The sequence below is a fragment of the Pristis pectinata genome, chromosome 18, assembly GCF_009764475.1.
Source record: "Pristis pectinata isolate sPriPec2 chromosome 18, sPriPec2.1.pri, whole genome shotgun sequence".
In the NCBI taxonomy this organism is placed as follows: domain Eukaryota; kingdom Metazoa; phylum Chordata; class Chondrichthyes; order Rhinopristiformes; family Pristidae; genus Pristis; species Pristis pectinata.
Window position 1 is genome coordinate 7,647,007 of NC_067422.1, and position 16,712 is coordinate 7,663,718.

Sequence of the window (16,712 nt, forward strand, 5' to 3'; positions counted from 1 at the left end):
GGTTTAAGGTGTTAGTCACCATAGGAACAGTAAACTGCATTGGAGCCTTGAGGTCTAGGACCATAGATGAGAACAAGGAACAATAGGGATTGGGCTGTGATCAATCGTCAGATGGACGAGATACAATAACTTGATGGGCTATGAGCATTTGAATGGGTTGGGTAGCATAGTTACAATAGACATGAAGATGAGACAACAAAATAAAAAGGGCACCCTCTATCTCGGATGTATACAGTACGGAGACAAAGGGATATATTAGTATCCAATTGATTGCCGGTCATCATCTTTGTTTCAAAATGTATAAAACATCTCACAGCTTCTCATTCGAGCTCTCTCCTGCATGATTGTATCAATTGCTTGTAATATCTGCAGCTCTCATCTCCAACTGGCATCTTATTCCATAACAGAGATGATCCAACCAACCTTCCAATAGCCCCTAAATTACGTGGTGCACAGTTCATCAGTACTGAGTGGAGAAGGCACAGAAATGGTAATAAACCAAGACAAAATACATCATATGAAGATGTGCAACTTTTATCAATAACTTTATTCAAAACTACAAAAACTTTGTTGTGAATAATCAGAAATTGTTTTGACTTATGAATTACATGGAAATTGCAATGCATTAACTGGCTGTTTGTCCCAGATGCTGGTGGTGTTCTTTATATTGTTCTTCTCTACCCTAATTCATCTCATTCTTTCAGAATAATCCATTTTTTCTTTAAGTGTTTACCTGTTTTCTCCTTGCATATCAAATACCATCACTTCAAACGCTAAGTGTGGTAGCAATACGAGTTTTTTTGTAGCTATTTTATATTTATGTTCCCCAGGTTTGAATGACCCATCAGCAGAAATATGTTTTCTGTCTAACTATTCAATTGGTCCATAATTTTAAATATTTATTTTAGGCTAACCTTAAACAACCCTAACTTTTACTGATAGCTAAAACCAGTAAAGGTTTCTTCTCCCTTGATTTACCCTTCCTATCGCCTCTCCTCATCTGATTCCATCTGCCGATTGTCCCTCCCTTTTCTGGTTCCACATCACCTTCCAGCCTCTATCTCTGCTTTGCCCCTCTTCCCCCCCCCCCGCTCTCTCCATCATCCCTCATCTCACCTGGTTCCACCTATCAGCCGGTTTCACCCCTTCCTCTCACCTCTTTATATTGGCTATCTTCCCTCTACATACATTCTCAGTCCTAGTGCAGGGTCTTGACCCGAAACATTGACCCTCCCTTTGCCTCCGCAGATGCAGCCTGACCCACTAAGTTCCTCCAGTAATTTGTATTAGGTTTCAGCATCTACAGTATCTTGTGTCTTTATTGGCATCACTCCTTAAATAAAGAGACCAATGTACTCTGGGTGCAATCTCATCAAGTCCTTATATAACTCTAAGGCTCCGCTAATGCATTGAAGGCAGTAGTGAACTTCATCGCTGATGTTGCTGTTGCTAAGTGGTGACTCCTGAGATAAGGAAAGTAGTCCACATTTTCCAGGGTCTTGCTGTGAATCTTTTTTGTTGGGAGGGCTGCATGATACAGCAGGGCCAGGTTGTTTGAGGACCTTTGTCTTGGGGACATCAAGTGTATGGCCCACCCTCTTATATGTTTTAATAAGCAAGTTAATGATGACTTGGAGTTCCAACTTCAAGTGTGCACAAATGCAAGTGCTGTCTGGACACTGAAACTCCACTATTGAGGGTTCTGGCATCTAGTCACCATAGGTTGAACAGTTTCCCATTAGACCTTAAGGTTAGCTCCACTTCCCAGGGAGGTTTGTTGGTTGTAGATAATTATAATGAAATTCACTACTGCATTCAGTGTGTCAGCAGAGTCTTTGGTTAATTAAAGCAAAGGGTATTTAAAGATCAACACCACAAACCTGGCACAAAACAGTCTACTGGGCAGCATAGAACCCTGTTTTCCTCTATGTTTCTGAAACCTGGACTACCTACAGCAGACAACTAAAGAAATTGGAAAAATACCAATGACACTGTCTCCACAAAGAGTCAAAACTTCCTCAAAGAAAGACAACATCCCCACTGATTTCTGGGAACCTCTGGCCCAAGACCGCTCAAAGTGGAGGAGCATTTGGGATGGAATTGAGAACCTCGAGGCCATGCATCAGGAGCACAGAGGCCAGTGGAAGGATCACACCACCTGACAAATCACTCACATGCGGCCCCTCCTATCAGGCACTTGCTGCCCCATCTATGGAAGAGTCTGTGGTTCCCTCACTGGCCTCGTCAGTCAGTTCAGAAGCCACAAAACCAAAATGGATGCAAGTCATCCTCAGTGGAGGGACCACTAAAGTAGAACTCAAGCATAATCTCCCTTCTTTCCTCTACTTATCCAAGCTAAACCAGTCACATGCTTGCAGACGAACAAGACATTGGACGAACTCAGGCAGCATCCATGGAGTGAAATGGACAGTCGACATCTCGGGTCGAGACCCTTCACCCGAAATGTTGACTGTCCATTCCCCTCCACCCCATCCCTCACACCCACCCTCCCATCTCCATCACCCACCCCCCCCAGATGCTGCTCGACCAGCTGAGATCCTCCAGCATCTTGTGTGTTGCTCCAGATTCCAACATCTGCAGTCTCCTGTGTCTCTCACCATGGAATCTCTCTGCCTCCAGTTCGCCCAGATTAACCTTGCAGGTAAAAATCCTCGAAACCAGTTTACTTAATCTCTACCGCACCTTCCTCCAGGTCATTAACATTTGCAGAAGGTTCCACAATAGCTCTGGAGGTGGCCGTGCACTTGGACTGAGGTGAGAGGCAGCCTCTTTGACCAGTTGACCCAGGCAGGGACACACCAGCACTCCTTTTGTGGGCGCCCGCTCAACCTAACCTGATAGCGGAAACAGAGCCGGGCTAATTGACGTCGGCGTCCACCAATCAGCCGTCGCGGGCGGGGCGCCGTCCCGGCCGAGCACCAATCGGCGATGGGAGAAGCGTCCTGCCCCTCCGCTGAGGTGAGGTTTGGTTGCGCGATGATTTGGTTGCTAAGTTGCTCGGGCCTGAGGTGACTCAGGAGGCCTTTGAATCCGTTTTGTGTGGAGAGTCGGCGTCGGAGTGGGCGCGGGAAGGGGATTTCGTCGCATTGCATCGCTTCTTTGTGCACATTATTATTATGTTACCTTAGGCCCGAGGCCTTGCAAGTCGCTTTGATACACATCAGAGAGGCCCGGGCTGGTTACTTTGAGCTTCGGCTGTTGCATGAAGACTCATTGCACAATCTGCAAGACTGGTAAGGTGGGACAAAACGTAAGACTTTGCATGCAAAAAAAAGTACCATGCATCAACTGCATTTTAACAACCTCCTCCTGCTGTAGCTGTTGCACTCAGGTGGGATCTCTGTCATGCCCTTGCGCTCGAACCCCAAGTATTTTTGCAGCAAGACATTCACGATTAATCCTCTGTAGTGGGAAGGGAGTGGATAGTGGAGCATGCTTGTCGCTGTTACCAGCGTTGCCTATGGTAACCCTTGACTCAGTCAAGAAGAATATGGCCCTAGTTCACTTACGACGTTTATAAGATGGATTTTGTTTGGGGTATAGTTTATGTGGATAATCTGCAGTGATGCTGTCGTGCTTGCAACCTATTCCTTCTCTTTGTAAAATGAAACTGGCTTTTTGATACGTTATTTACTGTCTGGTACATCGCAAATTATTTCAAAAGGTGTTTGCAAGCCCACACTCTTAAATGTAAAGTCATATCGATTTATTACCGTGTAAATGTTAGCTTTTTTGTTTAATGGCTTTCCTGCAATAATCAATGTATTAGGGTCCATGGTATTTAACAAATCAGATTTTATAGATTGCAGTCATCTCAGTATTGTTCATCCCATCCCAGATGTTTTTGTTAAACCAAAACATTTAGAAAATGTCTCAAAATCTGATGTAGGTGAAATAACACGTGGACTATTGCTGAATGTTAATGCCCATCTCCTTGTCATGGGGTGAGCTTCAATTCTTTGCTAGTTGAAGGAAGTTTTTAAACATCTAACATGAATGTTACTGTATTGGAAAGCAAAAGAACTGTAGATGCTGAAAATCTGGAAAAAATAGCAGAAAATGCTGGAAAAACTTAGCAGGTCAAGTTGCAACTGTGAAGAGAGAAATCTGATAAAATGTCCTGGACCTAAAACATTAGCAGCTTCTTTCTCCACAGTTTGACAATTTGAGTATTTCCAGAATTTTGTGTTTTTATTTGACTGCAATTTTCTTGCAGGTCACAGTCCTTGAACAACCTCTAAAGCAAACTGAATTTATAAGTTACATGAAAGATAATACCATCTGAAATTTGCATTAGGATACATTAACTCATTCTAGGGGGTTGTTGTGTTAAAGCAGCATCAGATTGGCATGCATTACAATGATGACTACATTACAAAAAATATCTTATTTGCTGAGCAGAACATTGGGATGTCCTGAGTCAGGTAAGCCAGTTTATAAAAAAAACATATTTAATTCTTTATAGGTTTATTTTATTTTGTTTTTGACCTCCTGCCTAGCTTTCCTCTAAGCATGACAAAAATATCCATGGTACGTAAACCCTTAGTGGCTTTGGGAAGATAAAAAAATTATAGATTTCATATTGAATTCTTTCAAAAGGATGCATAGGCAAGAGTCCATTGGGATGAGTGGTTGCTGTATTGCCATTAATGGGCTATCCATTAAATAAGTATCAAGCAAGGTACTATCCCCATTGAAATGGAAAATTTTGTTCAATTATCTCAAGCAGCTAGTGCAAAGATCCTTCACTGTTAGGTGATGATAGCAAAGTTGTAAGCCTGTGTCTCAACACTTTTCTTCCTTGAGGCTCTTGATTGGCAGTGGGAGCATCTGTAAAAAGGCAAGATGTGATATGACTTAGAGTGTCCTAAAAGTAGCCACTAGAACACAGAACAGTACAGCACAGGAACAGGCCCTTTGGTCCACAATGTTGTGCTGAACCAACTACATTAGTAATAACGTGCCCAACTAAACTAATCCCTTCTGCGTACACAATATACATATCCTACCATTTCCCTCACATTCATGTGCCTGCCTAAGAGCTTCTTGAATACCCTATTGTATTTGCCTCCACCATCATCCCAGGTAGTGCATTCCAGGCACCCACCATCTGTGTAAACAAAAACTTGCCCCTCCCATTTCCTTTGAACTTACCCCCTATCACCTTAAATGCATGCCCTCTGATACAAGACATTTCAACCCTGGGGAAAAGATACTGGCTGCCTACTCTATGCCTCTCATAATCTTATAAACCTCCATCAGATCTCCCCTCAGCCTCCATTGCTCCAAAGAGAACAACCCAAGTTTGTCCAACCTATCCTCGTAGCACATGCCCTTTAATCCGGGCAGCATCTTGGTAAACCTCTACTGCACCCTCTCCAAAGCCTCAACATCCTTCCTATAATGGGGCAACCAGAACTGAATGCAATACTCCAGATGCGGCCTAACTGCAGCATAACTTCCTGACTCTTGAGCTCAATGCCTCAACTAATGATGCCATATGCCTTCTTTACTGACCTACCAACCTGTGTAGCCACTTTCAGGAAGCTATGAACTTAGACCCCAAGATCCCTCTGCTCATCAACACTGTTAAGGATCTTGCCATTATCAGTGTACTGTCTCTTTACATTTGATCTCCCAAGGTGCAACACTTCACATTTGGCCGGGTTGAATGCCACCTGCCATTTCTCTGCCCATATCTGCAAGTGATGTATATCCCACTGTCTCCTTTGCCAGTCTTCTACACTATCCACACCACCACTAATCTTTGTATCATCTGCAAATTTACTAATCCACCCATGTATATTTTCATCCAGGTCATTTATGTACATCACAAACAGCAGAGGTCTCAGTACGGATCCCTGAGGAACACCACCAGTCACAGACCTCCAGCTAGAATAAATCCCATTGACCACTACCCTCTGTCTTCTACAGGCAAGCCAGTTCTGAATCCAAATGGCCAATTCACTGTGCATCTTGTGCATCTTATGCATCTTAATCTTCCGGGTGAGCCTCCTATGAGGGGCCTTGTCAAACGCTTTACTAAAATCCACGTAAGACAACATCCACAGCTCTACTTTCATCAATTACCCTCGTCACCTTGTCAAAAAACTCAATCAAGTTAGTAAGACATGACTTGCCTTGCACAAAGCCATGCTGATTGTCTCTAATTAGGCTATGGTTTTCCAAATGCTCATAAATCCTATCCCTAAGAATCCTCTCCAGTAACTTCCCTATCACTGACGCGAGTCTCGTTGGTCTATGGTTACCAGGGTTATCCCTGTTTCCCTTCTTGAATAATGGAACAACATTAGCTACTTGCCAGTCCTCCGGGATCTCGCTGCGGCTAGAGAGGAGACGAAGATATTGGTCAAGGCCCCAGCAATCTCGTCTCTTACCTTTCTCAATAACCTGGGGTATATCCCATCAGGCCCAGGGGACTTATCCACCTTAATGCTCGTTAAGAGACCCAACACTGCCTCCTCCTCTATCTCGAAATGCCCTGGTGTATTAGCATGCTCCACACTGATCTCCCTATCCTCCACATCCTTCTCATTGGTAAATACTGATGCAAAGTACTCATTAAGGACCTCACCCACATCCTCCATTTCTCCCTCCTCTATGCTTGAGTGGTTCTACCCCCTCCCTAGTTATCCTCTTGCTCTTGATGTATGTATAGAATGCCTTGGGATTCTCTTTAATCCTACTTGCCAAGGACTTTTCATGGCCCCTTCTGGCTTTCCTAATTCCCTTCTTGAGTTCCTTTCTGGCTTCTTTATAATCCTCAAAGGTTCTATTTGATCCTAGCCTCCTAGGCTTTACATACTTTTCCTTTTTCTTGACTAAATTCACCACCTTGCTTGTCATCCAAGGTTCTCCATCTTTGTCCTTCCTTCTTACTGGAACGTACCTGTCCTGTACTCTGTGCATCTGGTCTTTAAACACCCTCCACATGTCAGATGTGGACTTGCCCAAAAACAGCTGTTCCTAATTAATTCTCCCTACTTTCCTGCCTAATGCTCTCGTAATTTTCCCTGCTCCAGTCTAATACTCTCCCACAAGGTCCGTACTTATCCTTATCTATGGCTATCTTAAAACTTAAGGAGTCGTAATCACTGTTCCCTAACTGTTCTCCCACCAAAAGGTCGGTCACCTTGGCAGGCTCGTTACCCAACACCAGGTCCAGTACAGCCCCTCCTCTCATTTGACTATCTACATACTGATTTAAGAAACCCTCCTGGATGCAACCAATTCTGCCCCATCTAAACCTCTTACACTAAGGAGGTCCCAGATTATATTAGGGAAATTGAAGTCCCCCATGACAACAACCCTGTTAGTTTTACACCTTTCCCTAATCTGCCTGCATATCTGTTCCTCAATGGCCTGGTGGCTTTTGGGGAGTATAATCCCATCAGAGTGATCGTACTTTTCTTATTTTTGAGTTCTACCCATATAGACTTGCTGGACGAGCCTTCCATTATGTTCCCTCTAAGTGCAGCTGTGATATTGTCATAGAAAACTGAAAACAAATAAAAAATATCTCAGAAATACAATATTGAAATGGAATGTGGCATTTTCCTTGGTAAAAGTAAATTGCTTTCATAAAAATATAACAAGGTCACGTCACATCACATCACTGATGAAGCACTGTGATGATGTTTTTGCAAAGCACTTTGGGATGTTTTACTGTGTGAAGCCCACTGTATAAGTGCATGTAATTGTCAAAGTTAAGACAAAAAGCTGCAGCAAATTTGGATACAATGTCCTACAAGCAGGAGTGAGATAAATGATTAATTTGTCTGCTCTAATGGTATTGATGAATATTAATTGGCTTGGGGACAATTGCCAAGTTCCCCTATTCTTCCTTGGATACTACCATTTGTTTTATTTTTACTTTCACCTGACTGCATGGTTGGGATTTTCATTTCAAGTTTTATCCAAAAGGCATCTGGTCCATTGATGCAATAAGATGAGATATCTTTTTTAGTCACATGTACATTGAAACACACAGTGAAATGCATCTTTTGTATAGAGTGTTCTGGGGGCAGCCTGAAAGTGTCGCCACGCTTCCAACACCAAATAGCATGCCCACAGCTCCTAATCAGTATGTCTTTGGAATATTGGAGGAAACCGGAGCACCTGGAGGAAACCCACACAGACATGGGGAGAATGTACAAACTCATTAGACAGTGGCCAGGATTGAACCCGGGTCGCTGGCGCTGTAATAGCATTATGTTAACCGCTACACAGCCGTGCCTGCCCCTAGCAGTATACTGGTAATGTTGGCCCACTCTTATGTGATTAAATCCTGGAGTGGGACCTGAATCTGTGATCTAATGACATGGAGGCACGATGTCACCATTGAACCAAGACTGACATATGAACTTTTTCCCCACAATTTTCTTGTAGAGCATTCTTTTACTTTGCCATTTTATTATACAGCTTTCAGTAGATTTCAATCTTTTTTGCTGCAGTTATTGTCTATATTGAATGTTTATTTTTAGCATCATGAAGTTTTGTAGAATATAATGAGATCCTGACAAATAAATGATTAAAAAAAATTGAATCCCCTTTTGCTCTTCCAAAGATGCGATTAACTGACTTTATTTCAAATGGGTTAATAACCCACTTGAAAATAATGGAGCAGATGTATTATGAAGGCATTATTATTGCATTGTGTTATTTTAAAGCCCATGCATTCTTTTCATAGAATCATACAAACATACAGCACAGAAATGGGCCATAGAGCCCACCTCGTCCACGCTGACCATGATGCTTGTCTATGTAACCCCATCTGCCTGTAATAGTTCCATATCTCTCTATTCCTTTCTTTACCAAGTACCTGTCCAAATGCTTTTTTAAATGTTGCAATAGTATCTGCCTCCACTGCTTCCTCTGGCAGCTCGTTCCAAATATTCATCACTCTCTCTGTGGGGGGAAAAAACTTGCTCCTCGGATCTTCTGTAAATTTCTTCCCTCTCACCTTTATGCCCTCGCGTTCCAGACTTCCCTGCCCTAGGAAAAAGATTCTGACTGTTCTATCTGTGCTTGTCATTGGATTGTTGGAGTTTAGTCCACATGTTTTTGAAGATAGCAAGACAAGTTGCGAAGGCGATTTAAAAAAAAATCTTTGGCTTTATTAATTGAGTACAAAAACAAAGTTGTGTTAAAGCTCCACAAAATTCTGGTTAAGACTCAAATGTACTCATTTCAGAACACTACAGTTTAGGAATTGTGTCAAGTTTTTGGAAAGAGCACAGAGGAGATTTAAAGGAATGGTACTGAGAATGAAGGGTTTCAGTTTGTGCAAAGACTGGTAGAAGATGGGTTTATTAAAGTAGAAATGGTTAAAAGAAAATCTAATGACTCAATCATGTATGATTTTGACAGAGTAATAAGGCAAAGCTGTATCCCAGTGGCAGCAGGGTTGGTGACCCAAGGGCACATATAATGATTAGCAGAAGGTTCAAGCTATCATGTGGAAATGTTTTTTTTAATATAACAGTTTGTCATGGTCTGAAATGCACTCCCTGAAAGGATAGTGGAAGAAGGTTCAATAATTGCGTACGTATATGCATTGATAGGTTACACTTGCTCTCACATAGCCATACACACAGATTATGCATACTTCTTCCTCTGTGGACCTGTGATACCGTTAATTTTGGTAGTTTCTTCTGTTTGTTTTGTGGTGCTTGGGGGAAAGCCAGTGCATATCTCTGTTCAATGGGATGCATGTGCTTTCTGCAATTTCCCACATACAAAATTGTGATTATTGGCAATATTATTATAAGAAATCTTTCTGGAGTACAGTTAATACCATATCAATGTTTGATGCCAGGTACTATTTTGATTCTTGATGACAATTCAGAATGAATTTTAATGCATGTTGTGTTTTCTAAATCAAAGCTACATTTCTTTATTTTTATTAAAATTGATGCTTTAATTTCCTACTTTCTCGTTTTAGAACAGTTAAACCCATTGTGTTAGTAGGCATTTAAAATAGACAGCTTATTGAATTATATTTGACACAAATAGCAACTTTCTACGTCTTTGCTGATGTAACCTTTTGTTAGGGATGATTTTGCTAGAGAATATTTCTGGCTCCAGTGGCAGTAAAGAAGACAAATGAATTTTGTTCATTGGTTTGGATGAATTAGCTAGGATGGAACTTAAGTAATAACAAAAGATTGCTAATTTAATAACACTGATGGCTTTTTAGTGGAATATTAACATTAATTTAAAACTTGCCCTTAGTTCCCACTTTGGTGTACAGTTAATCTCTTTTAATCCAGAATGCTTGGGACTTTGGTGCTGAATTATCAGATTTTCCAGATTATTGGATGTTATTTGTATTAATATTCCAATTCACTTTTTTTTAAAAGATGTTAACACAGCAGAATAATAATTTTCCCAGTGAACCCAGTAAGTTTAAAGGGAGCGCAGGAAACAAGGCCCCGGTAAGTTTCAAGGAAGGGTGTGGAACAGAAACAAGTGAGTTTCATGTGAGTGCAGGAACAGGAACCCTGGAGTGTGGGAACTGGGGCCCTGCCAAACCATCAGAATTTCTGAGTAGTTGGTTAGCAGATTATGAGAGTTCTACTTTACTATTTGATATAAGGGCCATCATTTTTGAATCCACACTGTAGCCACTTGGTGCAGGTCCCCAAATATTGCCTAAAATTAAAATACCTTTCCTTTGTTTCGAGTATGATGACTGGCTTGAGATAGGCTATGTGTGTTAGGTCTGAGAGGGGGACAATGAAGGGGCTCTTTTCGTTTGAAGAACACCAAAAAATGGAATAAAGTTCACTCAATAAAGAGTTGAAAATGTAATCAGTAATGTGGAATGTTTTGTTTTGCAGTGTCTTTATATATCAGCTGCAGGAATTTTAAGATGACTTCAGAGTTCTAGCTATGGTTCAGAGTTCTGTGCTGTTGTAAGAGACTTCGTTTTGGTGGTTTTATGCAGAAAGGAATTAGTGAAACTTTTTTGGAGTAAAAAAAACACGAAGAATGACGTCTGCTTTGACTTTTGTCATAAATTTACATTTCCAAACAAAACTGTAGCAAAATTTATTTAAACAGCTGAAGTTCTTTTATTGCTGTCTATTTGACTTGGGTTACCTTGAGGCTGAGATTGTTGATTTATGTATTCATGAACTTGGCAAATCTTCAGTTGTTTCTGATGCCTGATACAGTACTTAAGCAGGAGAAGGCTGCACAGCTATTGAAGCCTGCTTCATTATTTGATAAAATTGTGGTTGATCTTTTGCTCTGTGTCCATTCACCATACCTCTTGATCCTGCAGTGTGCAGACATCTCATTGTCATAGAGTCATACAGCACAGAAGCCTTTTGGTCCACTATCTCCATACAGACGATCAAGTGTCTATCTATACTAATCCCATTTACCAACACTTGATCCATAGCCTTCTATACATTCGTGATTCAACAGCTCCTCTAGATACTTCCTAAATGTTGTGAGAGTACCTGCTTTCATCACCCAACCAGTCAAAGCACTCCAGATTCCAACTACCATCCGGATAAGAAGGTACAAATCCCCTCTAAACCTCTTGGCCTCTTGCTCTAAACCTATGCCTTCTTTTAGATATCTCTGCTATGCAGAAAAATTCTCTACTATCTACCTATCCATGCAACTCGTAACTTTGTAAACCTCCATCAGGCCTCTTCCCCACCTCCCCCCACCACCACTTCTCTTCATAACTGAAATACTCTATCCCTTACATCATTTTGGTGAATCTACACAGTACTCTAGCTGTGGCCTAATAGTTGTTTATCAAGTTGTATCATAACTTCTGTGCCCTTGTATTCTACACCTCAGCTAATAGGTGTTCTAAACCTCATTGAGTGTAGGTCCATCCTAGTCAGTTTCTCCCTTTGGGACAAAGCTTATCCCATTTGCCACTCAAGTAAATTTGTGCTGCACTCCCTCCTATCCAAATATATTCTTCCTTGTTTATGGAGATCAAAACTGCACTCTCTATTGCAAATGTGCCTTATCAAATTCCTGTAAGTTGAAGCAAGACATCTTTACTCTTATATTCCAACTACCTTGCAATAGAAGTCTTGCATACTATTTCCTTTTCTAATTGTGGCAGAAGATACAAAAGCCTGAGAGCACAAACTTCCAGACTCAAGGACAGCTTCTGTCCCACTGTTATCAGACTCTTGAACGGACCTCTCATAAGCTAAAAGACGAACTGATCTCCAAATCTACCTTGTTGTGGCCCTTGCACTTTATTTGTCTACCTGCACTGAACTTTCTCTGCAATTGTAACACTGTATTCTACATTCTTTTGACTACCTCACTGTAAGTACATGTGGCATGATCTGTCTGGATGGCACGCAAAACAAAAGCTTTTCATGTGTATCTTGGTAATAAACGAGTGTTACCATAATAATAACAATGGTAATAATAACAATAATACCATAATAATAATAATGGTAATAAACGAGTATTACCAAGATTCATGTTGGCTTTCAGTGTTTCATGCATTATACACTTCTAGATCCTTCTGTACATCAGCATTTATTAGTTTGTCATTTATTAGTTTGACCCTTTTTAACTTTTGCAACAAAAAGTGAATTTCTGTAAGAATCTTTGTTGGTATATTCCATTCTAATGTACTCCCTTGTTCTGTCTGTCAGTTTTTTAGTTATCCTTTGGTTTCTCTTTCAATATTTTTATTAATTCCAAATAGTCCTTTGGTTTCTAAAACTTTCAATGCTCTGGCTTGTGGGTACATTATGGAGTTTTTTTTTGTTCAAAACTTTCTATCAACCTCCTCTTATCCATGAATAAATCACTTTTGTGGAGTTTTAAATTTTCAAGGGAATATGTCTTTTTAAGGATCCTGAAATATTTCCTTTTTAAATGTTTACTGTTGTTTGTCCACTAGTAAATCTCTTGATCTATTTTCTCAAAATACCTTGGAAACTCCTCATACCTATATAATTAGCTTTCTCAGGACTCTAGTTTCTAGCTGAAAGGTTTTATGTTCATACTCAATTCTATCATGTTGTATTCAATTTTTCTCTAGTGGATTCCTTACTCTGTGGTTATTAATCAACCCTGTGTTATTATCTAAAATAGTTTGTTGCATCTTTGCATCCTAATGCATAGCTCCAAGAAAACTTTTTAATATATTCTTTGAACTCATCTTCCAGATTGCTTCTGCCACTTTGATTTTCCCAGTCTTCAAGAAGTCTCCATGTTTATTATATTACCTTGGCTACAGGTTCCTCTTATTACTTGAGTAATACTCTGTGCAACTAGATATCTGTGGTTGGGAGCCAACAAACTGCTCCCACCAGTGATTTTTGTCCCTTATTATCCCTTTTTACTCTTTCTATACTGATGCTAGTTCCAGTTTTTTTCAGCCCAAGATATTTCCTCACAACTGCAATAATATAGTTTGTTATTTCCATTTTGTGAGCTCTCACTAAATTTAAAATATTTTGGAATATCTAGTTCCCAGCTTTTCTCCATTTTTGCCATTAGTTTGACTATCACTGTTGTGAGTACTTTGTACATACATATAAAGCACTTTTTAAAATTTTTGATCTTTTATTATTTTTCTCTGATTTGATGTACACTTTTTAATTGAATGATGGTGATAGCAATTTATATAATGTCCAGGTTTTGGAGCTATATGTTGTAGTTGGGTGTATTGGGCAGGTATCTGGAAAAGTTTGGTGGGGTTATTCTTTGACAATGTTTATCATTGTTTTATTTTTGTTGTTGTAGTGCAGCTAAGACCTGATTTGAGTTTATATGGGCATTAAAGGTGGCCATATTTTCCTCTGTCTTTGATCTGAAAATTAGCTCTGTTTCTCTTCCCATGGATGTGGTCTGACCTGCTGAGTATTTCCAGCATTTTCTGTTTTTATGTTAGATTTCCAGCTTTGCAGCTTTTTTTGAATTTTCCCATACCTCCTTTTTCTAGTTTGTAATCAGTTCAGTGCTGCCTGTGATGTGTGGAAGGTCTAGTCCAGGCACTAGTACTGTAATATCAATGAGATCAATGATGTGATCTTTGTCACCGATTTTAGTTGCTCAGTCGTTGCTATTGTGAGATGTATTTTTGGTGTCTCCATGTGGTTTTCTTGATTTGAGTAACAATCTTGGACTGCCTTCAATCCTGTGGCAGATTGGATGTGAAGGATTATCGGAGATGTGAATGGGAAAGTGGATAGTGGGAGCTTCCCTTCTAAAGTTTAGAGAGCCAACGTTTGTCAATGTGAGGAACCGATTGGTGCTCCACCAATGATATGCATGCCTGCGTTTACTTGCACATCCAGTAAGAGCATTCCACAATAACAATGAAACTGCCACTCAGGAAATATGTGAACTCTTGGAATTACCTAGCAGTGTGGTTGGAGCATTCCCTTACCTTGAAGCAGCATTTGTTGAAGACCAAGGAAAAGGTGAAGATGCAAAGAAGTGGAAACATCTGAGTTGCAGAAGAAATGATCCACTGGAAGCAAAGCAACCCACTGGATACCCAATGGTGGCTTCAGAGAAAAGCTTTTTTATTCCTCAGATTATATAGACCCCTTTCGATAGCACATTATTTTTTTATTCTCCACTATCTGAGTGACTTTGTGTACATTGATGCTGTTGTCTGGTTGACCATCCATTGTCCTTCAGTCTTTGATCTTATCTCACAGACAGTAAGCACCTTTTATCTGTTTGTCAAAGTTTTAGAGTCCTGTATAATGTCTTCCCAAACCGCCAACCAGAACTAAACTAAAACCTAATCCAAGGGTCACCTGCTTGATAAACCACTCTAGCAACACTTTCCCTCTCAGATGCATCACAGTGGCCTGGGTTTCACTGACTATACTTGTTGCCTCCACTTGCCCTCTTTTTGTTTTAAAAGAAAATTATTTTAGCCAAAACTGAAAGGCCAGTCTTGGATGCGTGAATGATGTTGCCTGCCCATTGGAGATGACTATGTGTAAATAGAACCTCGATGCTGAGGATATTGGCCTGGGGGAGGATGCTGACTGTGTTTTACTTATCCAGTCAATGGATTATGCTGATTTTGTGGAGACAACTCTTGAGTGCTTTAATGTACGTGCAGTTGGTGGTCCACGTCTCCGAAGGGTTGAGTAGGGCTGGGATCAGTTACCCAGTAAATTATGACATTTGTATTGCCTCTCTGATCTCGATCTTGAAAAACTCTTATTCTCAAATGGCCAGGGGCTGTGCTGGTGTACTAAAGATGGTGGTGAATTTCACAATCAATGTCTGCCTTTCCAGAGAGATGGCTCAGAGATGTAGGAAGTGGTCCATGTTTTCCAGGGTCTAGTGGAACTTTATTGTTGGGAAGCATTGTTGTATGGGAGCGGAGGGCAGTAGAAGGTTGGTAGAAAACCTCTGCTTCGCCGGTGTTTAGGGCAAGGTCCATTCTCTCAAGCTTTGACGTGGAGTTAGAATTTGACGTCTGAACCGCAAGCATTGTCTGTCTACTGCAGTTTTATGGTTGAGGTTGGAGTGACCTTGGTCCTAGAGTGGAGGTGATGTGAATAGAACCATTTCTCGCTTGACACCAGACTGCACTGAGATTTGGTTTGCTGCGGATCATTTGGTTAAGGTCACTGCTTGTGTGCTGACATGTAGTAGCTATTGCAAAGAGACAAATTTTTGAGGTCTGCCAAGTTTGAGAAGCATCCTACGGACCCTCACGATTGGTGGTCAGAAAAGGTGCTGCATTGTGGATGCTTTTGCTCCTTACAGCTCTCCTGGAGTTGTTGTGTGCTGAAGATCACATCCGTTGTGTCTTTATTTGAACAGACTCAACACTGCACACCCTGAGCAATTCCTTGTCCACTGGCAAGAAACAATTGAGGAAAACCTTTGCACTGACTTCCCCTGTGGCAGACAGCAGGGAGACCCCTCTGTTGGTATGGCACTGGATTCGTTCTCTATCTTGAAAGTTGTCACAATTGTGACATGATTGAGGTCACTGGCCATGATGTGGAAAATGTGTTGTTACTTTGTCTGAAATTTCTTTCTGCCAGATTTTAGAACTTTAACAGCAACATCACCTGCTCCTGATGTTTTGTTGTTTTTCATTTGGCAATGATGCTGGACCAGATTGGTTGCTGTGGGATGGAGTCAGGGACACCTGTATTAAGTTGTCAAGGTTGAAGAATGCTGAGAGCCTCTCTCTCGTTGAAAACCTTTCCTCCACTTTTGGCTTGCAGCTGGGTTGGTTCTTTGGTGATTGGGCCACAGTTGAACCATCTGCATGCCATGAATAATAGTGAGTTGCCGGATGCCCTGTACTTTTTTTGCTTATTACTTGTTTTCTAGGTCGTGTGTTTTCTGAGGACTTCGCCCTCAGGTGTCCGATGAGCTGTGGTGGGGTCACTTGTCCAAGAATGACTTTGCAAATAATTAGCTCCTGGATCTTCTGGTTAATCTTGTCAAACCAGTCCTGGAGTTTTCAGATGGAGAAGAAAAGAGTCTCTGCATAGATGCTAATTATGATGGACTTTGGGGCAATTCAGACATTATGGACACTCTGCCCACCTGTTGGGTGGGGATCATCAGCTTGTCCATGAGGTGCAGTTGGTGAAGATCTATATTAAACTGATTCTTGATTCCTTCCAAATTCATTTTCCTGCGGCAGTGTTTTTAATGCTGTTGATTTGGGACAAGGC

At 41.0% G+C, this 16,712-nt stretch overlaps 1 protein-coding gene across 5 annotated transcripts in view; it reads left to right on the forward strand.

Annotated features, from left to right (window-relative positions):
• The first annotated feature begins 3,007 nt into the window (after positions 1-3,007).
• The window catches only part of cep131 (centrosomal protein 131), a 103,738-nt gene continuing 90,033 nt past the window's right edge, over positions 3,008-16,712 (forward strand). For 4 of the 5 annotated variants that reach the window (XM_052032784.1, XM_052032786.1, XM_052032787.1 and 1 more), the window contains exon 1: positions 3,008-3,259. In XM_052032784.1, the coding sequence (XP_051888744.1) occupies positions 3,224-3,259 (36 nt within the window). In that variant the 5' untranslated portion in view covers positions 3,008-3,223. The remainder of the gene's footprint in view (positions 3,260-16,712) is intronic. The other variant, XM_052032785.1, reaches the window with a different exon arrangement.